This window comes from Mchenga conophoros, linkage group LG3, assembly GCF_057382185.1.
Source record: "Mchenga conophoros isolate Kocher_MC1m ecotype Shallow Benthic linkage group LG3, M_conophoros_male_GT1.1, whole genome shotgun sequence".
NCBI classification, from domain to species: Eukaryota; Metazoa; Chordata; class Actinopteri; order Cichliformes; family Cichlidae; genus Mchenga; species Mchenga conophoros.
This window is the reverse complement of record NC_140528.1, coordinates 65868586-65877976: the sequence shown is the minus strand read 5'-3', so window position 1 is coordinate 65877976 and position 9391 is coordinate 65868586. Positions and strand designations below refer to the sequence as shown.

General features: G+C 48.2%; 1 protein-coding gene across 1 annotated transcript; it reads left to right on the top strand.

The window, feature by feature from the left end:
• The first annotated feature begins 1323 nt into the window (after positions 1-1323).
• LOC146580177 (uncharacterized) lies at positions 1324-8050 on the top strand. The gene is made up of 3 exons (XM_085266710.1): positions 1324-1813; positions 3471-6772; positions 6864-8050. The coding sequence occupies exons 1-3, from the start codon at positions 1738-1740 to the stop codon at positions 7074-7076; spliced, it is 3591 nt and encodes a 1196-aa protein (XP_085122836.1). The 5' UTR covers positions 1324-1737; the 3' UTR covers positions 7077-8050.
• The last annotated feature ends 1341 nt before the right edge of the window (positions 8051-9391 follow it).

Here is a 9391-nt window from a genome sequence, read left to right as displayed (position 1 = left end):
CAGTGAGGGAACCATTAATGCCAGAGATGATATATTATGTGCCATCTGTTGCTATCCTGGATTTCAGGAAGGACCATGCTTGTTTCAGCATAATAATAATAATAATAATAATAATAATAATAATAATAATAATAATAATAATAATAATAATAATAATAATAATAATGGTTTTACATGTTATAGTGTCCTAACTTTTCTTTCTTTCTTTCTTTTTCTTTCTTTTCGAAATAGTGCCGTATTTCAAAGTGACGTGAAAAAGCTTGACTAAAGTCCATCATTGTGAGCTTAAACTGTTAAACTCTGAATGGCAGGCATTTCCTCAAAATCAAATACTGCCCATTTTCCCTACACAGCCTCTGAGCGGCCAGTCTATATGCTTTATGTGAGACACCTACTTAAATATGGCCCCCTTCCTCCTCCGCCACCACTTTTTTTCTCCCCCTCTCCTGCTTTTATCCATTTCTCCACGTGGTACAGGAGTAAAGGCAGGGGGTGAAAGAGGGGCATTGTGTTGTGCAGCAGCGGGTCCGGGGGTTCATAGTGAGAGAGGGGAGATGCTCACTCAACTGTGTCCAGCACGCCATTGTCAAAGATTCCCATCTATTCTCTGCCTTTTAAATAGAGCTCCAGTGTAAGATGCTTTTTTTGGGTGGTGGTGGTGCTGGGGGTGGGTATTATGCGCTCGGTGATAACACACACGAATTACATGCATGCATGTGGAATGGATGTGTGGCCCCACTTGCAAACATTAGCCGCTCGCTGCACTGTTGTTGATAATTGGCCCCGAGGAAATCAAAGGCTACATCTCGCCTTCTCAGCTCAATGCTGGGAAGGCAGATTTTTGACTCACGCTGACGGAAACCACCTGCCAGCTTGACTTCATTATTATGACTATAGGATCAAAGTATAGGTGCAGAGCGCACAGGATGATCGAGGCATGGCACCTGATTGCTAAGTTACCTGTTGGATTAGTTTTACGCGTGTTACTGCATCTTAATCAGAGCCATCATCGTCTCTCTCTCTCTCTCTCTCTCTCTCTCTCTCGCACTCACTCTCTTGCTATAATGATTGAAACATTTATCTCGAACAAAAAGGCCACATCTTACGCCCGTTTTAATTTGTTTTTTAGACATCCAACGGGCTTTGACGCCATTGTCGGTTTTTTATTGAAAGTTTATGGCTGCAGCGTGAGAGTGTTAAGAAAAATAAAGCTGGGGGGGGGGAGATAGAGAGAAAAGGAGAACCGGGGAGGCTGTGTGTTGCACGCCATTCAAATGCAAATATCATAGAACAAGGAGTGGTTCTGTGTGCGTGTGTGTATATAGTGTGTATGTGTGACTGTGTGTGCGCTCCCTGTATGTGCATGCAGTGGGGCAGCAGTGGGAGAGGAGGGGCGCAAATTGGACAAGTTTTTTGGGGGGGTAGAAGAGACTTTAGAAAACAGCCACACACACGGCAAGCTTCATGTGACACGGTGCAGCCCGGCGGATTTCCAAACATCACTTTTTCTTTTTGGAACTTTGTTCCATGAAAGACCCGCTCTTTCAAAACTCCCCCTTTCTTCTTCTTCTTCTTCTTCTTCTTCTTCTTCTTCTTCTTCTTTTTTCTTTTTTAAAGCCAAGGACTTGCAGCTTCTTAAATTTGGATGCTCTCGGAAGCTCGTCCAAGTGCGCAAGAAAAAAAAAACTGCCATTGAACCGACGGATGCCCCCCTCTCCGTCTGACTCGCCGTGAATCATGTCACGCCGGAAACAGAAGAGACCCCAGCATCTCGTTAACGCGGATCCAGGGGGCCCGAGGCTGCAGTCGCACGGTGAGAAAACATGTTTACGAGTGTTCGTGCGCTTTTTATTTTTGGATTTTTGTGTTTCTTTCTTTCTTTTTGTTAAATCAAAGCGGCATAAGATTGTTATAAACAACATTGCTCACAGGCTACTGGCTGCTTGTGAAATTCACTATAAGAACTTAAATCTTTAAATTCATTTACCAACGCAAAAGTTAGCATTTAAGTCATGAGCGGGTTTTCTTTGATTTCTTTTCTCGAACTTTTGCAAGTTCATGTTTGCATTTGCATTCCGACAAATGCACCTGATTTAACTGACTGAAAAAAAGTCTCACCTCACAATTCTGCTTACTAGTTTAGTGCAATAGATCCCACTTATAAATGAGACCTGGGGCACTTTGGACGGGGCCAATAAACTTGCTCTTGTGGGTAGGATTAACTAACATACATCTGTGGCCATTTTCGTGTGCTGTTCATCCTCTTGGAGACCAACAGGCTGCTCAGCGCTGACTGCTGGAGGGCTTTGATTAGTATGGAGCACTCTCTTACTTCTTCACAATAAGGTGCAATAGGGTGGGGGCGGGGGGCAGTGGTTTTTTTGGGGGGTAAAGATTAATCTTCCACCCTTTCTGTTCTGATCTTCTTTTGCTCTTCATCCATGCTTTTCTTCCTTATGTGCCCCTCTCCCCCTCATTTTTCCACCTTTCTTAATACAGCCCCCCTCCCCTTTCTTTGCTCCTTCTTTCTCACCCTTTAGCCCTATTGACTGTATACTCCTAACACAGGCGGGGGGATTGAAAACATTTCAGAGAATATGGAGGTTTTTGTCACATTATTAGTGGGATATAGCTTCTGATGCATGCACCAGCTCCCCTGGGGCAAACTCTCACAATTAATAGTGGAAGTTTTAGTTTGAGGCTTATCTGCTTGCAGGTTTGCAGGGAAGGAGTTTCGCTTGAGGTACAGTCTTTCATTCCATCACTGTCTCTCCAGGAGGGAGTAGTTAGTTTGTCTCTCCATTGTTGTTACCCTCCCCCTCATTTCTTTTTCTTTTTTACTCTTTCTCACTCCGTGCTCAAGATTTCTGAAAGAATTTGACCCCTGAGTGCCAGAGGTCAGATTAGTTGACCAATCAGAGTGTGTGGACAGTGCCCAGAACCCTTAGCTTGGCCTGACCCCTGACCTCCACTGTGACGTAAGGCGGGGGAGGGTGAATAGGGAGATGAAAGACGTAACCGCTGTAGGGAGTGGGTTAAGAGGGGCTATGGGTTGTCTTGGTGATGCCCATTGTCCTCTAAAATGTGTTGCTATAGCAGCAAGGTGGTCTGTGAGCTTTTTTTTTTGTATGTGTGTGCACAAGATGTTTGAGGAGTTTTACTCTGGAGAGCACAGATTGAGACAAGATATCACAAAGACTCGTGGACGGTTGAGTTTCTTGTTTATTTGCATGTTCAAGGCCACTTTCCAGCAGGAATTTCTTTTGATGTTGTAACTGTATCTTTTGGTATGCACACAGAATTTTTTAAAACTAAATTCATAAACAATAATGGAGGCAAAGGAAAAAACAGAGTTCAGATAAATTCACAAAGCTGTATATTTGGGTTGATATCGGAGCTTTGTCAAATAAACATGCAGGTTTAAAAAAAAAAAAACCCTCATCATTCTTCTTTTTCTTCTAAATCCTCAGATGACCATCTGGGCTTAAAGTCACCATCCACATCTCTCGGCTCAGAAGTGACCTCATCAGGATCCTCCTCCTCCTCATCCCCCACATCTCTTCAAGACTGCCAGCCGCCTCTGGCCCCTCGCCCATCCCCTGGAGGGCTCCACGCGCCCTCCTTACCCAGCGAGAGCTCACCTCCTCCCCACTGGCCCAGCCACATCGCCCCCTTCACAACATCTCTTCCCAACACCCACTCCTCCCTCTCCCCGGACTTCCCTCACCCGTCGCTGTCTTCCCAAACTCACTCACCTCCCCCCCTGGGTCAGACCTCTGGTTCCCACAGCCAAGGGAACTCTCACTCCACCATGACCTCCCCGCAGACTGGAAGTTCAGCCACCACCACTACCTCCACCTCCTCTTCCTCCTCCTCTTCTCAATGTGTTCCACCTCACCGTGAAAGCTCAAGTCCAGGTCAACAGCAGGCCACCAGCTCACCAGGGGAGCAGGGACAGAGCCAGGTCCCTCCCACACTGGCGGTGCTCTTAGAGGAGCTGAGGGTTTTACAACAGCGCCAAATCCACCAGATGCAGATAACAGAAGAGATCTGCAGGCACGTTCTGAGGCTTGGAGGAGCTGTCTTTGGCCAGGACAACAATGCACAAGCCAGCGGAACGGAAAGCAACCTGAAACCTAACGGAGCAGCATCTTCATCCCCAACGCATCCTTCCACTGCCACTCCAGTCACCACAGCCTCGTCACTTTTGACTGGCCTTCCATCAGCTCTCTTCCCCCAACCGGCTGTCTCCAAGTCAGGCGCTTCACACAACAACAGCAGCAGAGCTGCATCTTCCTCTACCTCGTCCTCATTATTATCTTCTTCTTCCTCATCTCTTTCATCCACTATTAGCTCCTCTGTTGCCTCCCTACACCCCTTGTCCCTGTCGCTGGGCCTGCCACCGCGCTACCTCCATGAAAAATCGTCTAACACCTCTTCATTCGCTCACAGTAATGGCGTCAGCTTCCCAACTCCTTCACTTCCTCCCACCAGCCATCCCCAGGACCTCCAGTCCAGCTCCTCTCTTACCTCTGCCTCCTCATCAGGACGCCCTCAGCACATCTGCCGCTTTTGTGGGAAGGTGCTGAGCAGCGACTCGTCCCTGCAGATCCACCTGAGGTCCCACACAGGGGAAAGGCCCTACCAGTGTCCAGTCTGCCTGAGCCGTTTTACAACCAGGGGGAACCTTAAAGCTCATTTCCTGCGACACAGAGAGCAGAACCCAGAGCTGTCGCTCTCCCTGCTGCCTCCAGCGCTGTCAGAGCAAACGCAGGGCGGATCGGCCACAGGGAGCATCCAGAGGAGGCGCAAACGGCGAGCTGATGATGATGAAACATTTAACGCGGTGAAAGGAAGCGTTCCCGGCATCACAGAGAGCATGGCTTTAGGATTCCTGTCCAGTGGCTCGGCTCGGGCCTCGCCTTCCTCCCTACCTCTTCCCCCCTCTGTGGACATGGCTCTGCTGTCCACAGCTCATTCGCTGCTACAGCTGAACAGAGCTTCAGCGGCAGCCGCTGCAAGCGCATCCAGCAGTGTGCTCCCGTCTTCCTCTTCGTCATCTTCGTCCTCTGTGGGCAGCCAGTTTAAAGGAGCAAAGCAGCAGCGCTTTGACGAAAACACTCCTCCTCACTCGAGCCTCCATTCAGCCTCGCCGTACTCCCAGCTGGCTCACCTGCCTAAGATTCTCTTCCCTGGAGGTACCTCCCCTCACCACCTCGCGCTTCTCCGACCACCGGGACACCCATCCACCTCCCACCTCACTTCGCCTCATCAGCTACCTTTCCCTTTCCCACCTTTCCCCAAACCATCTGCCTCCTCCCCCTCCTCATCCTCTCCCACTACCTCTACCTCTGATACATCCAAGTTGCAGCGGCTGGTACAGAAGCTTGAAAAGCAGCCTCACCCAGGTGTCTCCTCCTCTTCTTCTGCCTCTTCGCCCTCCACCTCCTCACACACCACTACTGAAGCCAACGGAGACACCCATGGCCACGACCTGACCACCACCTCCAGTGCCTACCGCAGGGAAATGTTGGCGGCTCTTGGACTGAGTCCTAGTGCTAATGCTGCAGGATCAGAGACAACCCAGGGTTCGGGCGCTACTAGAACTACCCCATCTCTCCCCGCCGTCCAGGCTGCTAATCAGTGTGGTGTGTGTTTGCGTGTTCTTAGCTGCCCCAGAGCTCTTCGCTTGCACCAGGCCACACATTTGGGAGAGCGCCCGTTCCCTTGTAAGCTTTGTGGTCGTTCCTTCTCAACAAAGGGCAGCCTTAGGGCCCACCTGGCCACTCACCGTGCGAGGCCACCCAATAGCCGTGCCCTGAACTCCTGCCCGCTGTGCCCACGCAAGTTCACCAATGCCCTGGTTCTTCAGCACCACATCCGCTTGCACCTCGGAGGACAGATTCCACCCGATGAAGATGTTCCCCCCGAAGATGCTGTAGAAATGGACAGTGGCGTCTTTGATGATGGTGAGAATGACTCCATTAGCTCCCAATCTAAAACACAGCTCCTTCCTTTGGCCTTAACAACAGGCACCAAGTCTCAAATTGATGCTCTAAGCTCAGGGTCCACTTTTAAGCAATCTGCAGCTAATGACACCACATCTGTGAAGACAGAGGAATCAGAGCGCTCCACGTCCAGTGTTAGCCCACCTCTGACCCATAACCTCACTTCAGCAGGGCCAGAGGACAGCATCCCAGCTGACAGTAGCCTGGTGAATGGCTCCATGTCCTCTGAGGAGGAGACCCACACTGACCTGGGCAGCCCTTTCAAAGCACCCCCAGCTTTGGCAAATGGAGATTCAGAGGGTGACGACGTCCCCCTTTCTCTCTGCATTTCAAAGCCTGGTGCAGAAAATGATCTGCCACACAGAGGCGTTAATCATGATGAAGAGTCCTCGACAGATAAACCCACAATAACTCCTGATAGTAACCCCACTGCAAATCCCGCACCTTCACTCCCCCCTCCCGTCAGCCCCACAGCTATCCCAGAAGCAGATGAGGCCTGTGGCAGTGCACCACATGAGTCACAGGAACGAGATGCTGCCCACAGTAAAGGGAAAAGTGAAACACTCAGAGAGTCTTTGTCTGGGTTGGACACAGAGCTGGAGAAGGACACTCCAGAAAAGCCTTCTGCGGATGCTGAGCCCTCGGTCCCAGCAGCATCAGCACCAACACCAGCACCAACACCACACACACAGCCTCATCGCCCAGAGAAACCCTACAGCTGCTCCCACTGTGGAAAGGCTTACGCTAGCCGGAGCGGACTTAAGGTGAGAGAAGAGATAATAGATAGTGTGATGTAAAAGTTTTTAATTTGAGATTTTGTATCTGTAAATAAATATCATTGTGTCCTGTCAACAGGGTCATATGAAGACCCACCCCGGCGTGCTGACCAGTACCCCCTCCAAGGCTCAAACCAATGACAATGACTTTGCGGAGGATCGTAAAAACGCCGCACAGCAGGATGAAAAGCAGGGATTGCTTAAATCCCCCGAGAAAGGCGACAGCACAGATCCTCTGCCGAACAGCGTCGGCTGTGACGCGGCAGACGAGGCTATGGACACCACCGCGTAGAAAGTTAGTGCTGTTGAATGTCAGTTTTTAAGGGTCCTGACAAGGGAATGTATTTTTCTTTTACTTAATAGAACGAGATTTGTTTCCTAGCGTAATAATAATTCAAATTCATATTTACCTTTTTGTTAGGCAGATAGGTCTGCTGTAGTTTATACTGTAGTATGATTCCAGTGATTTTGTGAATGTAGTGTTTTAGCTATGTATTTTTCTATTTTGGAGACCACGGTGAGGCCTTATTTACACACTTCACAGCATTACCATGAGCTGAATTACTTGTTCTTTTTTTGTTATCGTGGTGCTTGTTCAGCACAGACTCTATGATAGCTGATTTTTGTGGTTTTTTTGTTTGTTTTTTTTAAAAAGAAGAGTGTCCAGAATTTTACAAAATGAAGTCAATACCAAAACAGGCCAGATTAGGAATGGCCAGAGTTTGTAAATACAGCTGCGGTTACATTTTAAGACTTCTTATTGTTTCCTACTTTGTTCCTTTTTTTTTTTTTAATGTGATGCTGCTGAATGCATGTGCCGAGCTACACTGTGAGCTGCACTTTGCCTTGTGCTGCCGAAAAACCTGCTGAAATGATTGAATCCGTGATGCTGTTTGGTCGTAATGCTGCCGGTGACTGTGTGAGTCCCGTACTTAAAACTGTAAGCTACCCCGGCCCTCACAGGGCCCTGTTTGCGTTGTTGTATTGATGGTTGCTGTTATCTGCATTGTGAAACCCGCAACAAGTATGAGCCCCGTCCGTTATAACCGCCCTCCCGCCTCCTCCTTCATCCTCCCTTCTCTCTCAGAGCACTTGAGGGTGTCCTGCTCCTGCACCAACTGTCTGCACTCACTGCATTCCTGCTTTAGCTCAGTTTAGCTTTTTGTATGCTTTGCTCCCCCCTTTGTAAACCCTTTTTTCTTTTTTTTTGTAGCAAAGACAAAAATATGTTCCCATGAGATGTATAAAAGATAAATAAAACAAAAGGCAATGTGAAGAGGAGACCTGTTTGTTGCTCGTCTGGTGGGTTTCGTTTTGTGTGTGTGTGTTGGGGGGGGGGGGGGGGGGCATTTTCTTGTCTGGGTTTAATCCCGTGTCTCTGTGAAGTCATCTATCTGTTTAAGTATTCTGCTTGCATGACTCTTATTCTGTGTGCACACTGTTGGTCAGTTTTCTCTTGTTTGTTCCAGTTTCTCTGTGTGTCTGGATTGGAGGAGGAGGAGGAGGAGGAAGGTGGGGTCCTTTGTCTGAGACTCTGGGCTAGCTGTCTCCAGATTCTGCTTTTTCTTTTCTTTTTCTTTTTTTGCTCTCGGTGTCTTTTAATATGTTTCAGTTCCCCTGCGCTGTTCATGTGTGTGTGAGTGTGTGTGAAAAGGATAATCGGAGCCTGTATGAGTGTGATTGAGGGTGCAGCTGTAGAGGCTGCCACCTCCCTCCCTATACCCCCCTCTCCTGCCTTTCGCTCCCCTTCTCTGTGTCATACTCTCTTTCATACTCACTCCTTTTTTCTTTTAAATTTTCTCTTTCATTTCGCTCCCTCACTCTTTTTGCTCCACCCGTCACCCCTACACTCCCCCGTGTAATGAGCTGACACACAGGAAGCTCTAATCCTCACACAATGCCGGCCCTCGTCCCCCCTCGCACAGTGACTGGGAGCGGGACAGGGGGCAACAGGGACCAACCTGGTCCAGCTGTCCCCAAAATGGCCGCCTTTAATCCCTCTAGTTTTTTTTTTTTTTAGCCTGCAGGGGCTCCCTGAAACCATGACAACTGGTAACCAATGAAAAGAATGCCCAGGGCAGGGAGCGGGACAAAGGGGGAGAAAGGAGCCATGTGTGAGAAGTTTGTCCACATGCGTTCATGAGTGACAACGGATGTGTCTCAATCAAAAAAAAAAAAAAAGACAAAAAGAGAGAGAGCGGGAGCGAGAGACAGAAAAGAAGCCATTTAGATAGAAGTGAATATAAAATCCAACAGGTGTGATGCTGGATGTGTTTACAGGCTTTAATCACGCCTCATCACACTCATCAGTGAGCTTTAATCAACCCTCTGTGGGCATCAATCATCTCCAGGGAAAAAGGACAAAAGTTTCTCAAGGGGTCAAAGGTCAGCGTTTAAACCTGTTTAGCCTTGGAGCAATGAGGAATTAGCATCGTTTTAAAAGACAAAGAAACTGATTACTTCACAGTCGCCAGTAATTAATTTGATCTGATTAATTAAAGCTGCCATTCAAGCGAAACATCCTCGAATAAATCCTTAAAAAAAAGGCTTATGATTAATTAGTGATTTGATTTTTGAATTGGGACAATAATAGCTGTAAAAATGTGC

What these genes read in the sequence shown, in the direction of transcription:
- LOC146580177 (XM_085266710.1), top strand. Translation starts at nt 1,738, where the DNA reads ATGTCACGCCGGAAACAGAAGAGACCCCAGCATCTCGTTAACGCGGAT. An exon ending in CCCGAGGCTGCAGTCGCACG is followed by an intron (nt 1,814 to 3,470) that starts GTGAGAAAACAT and finishes CTAAATCCTCAG; the next exon opens with ATGACCATCTGGGCTTAAAG. An exon ending in CTAGCCGGAGCGGACTTAAG is followed by an intron (nt 6,773 to 6,863) that starts GTGAGAGAAGAG and finishes TCCTGTCAACAG; the next exon opens with GGTCATATGAAGACCCACCC.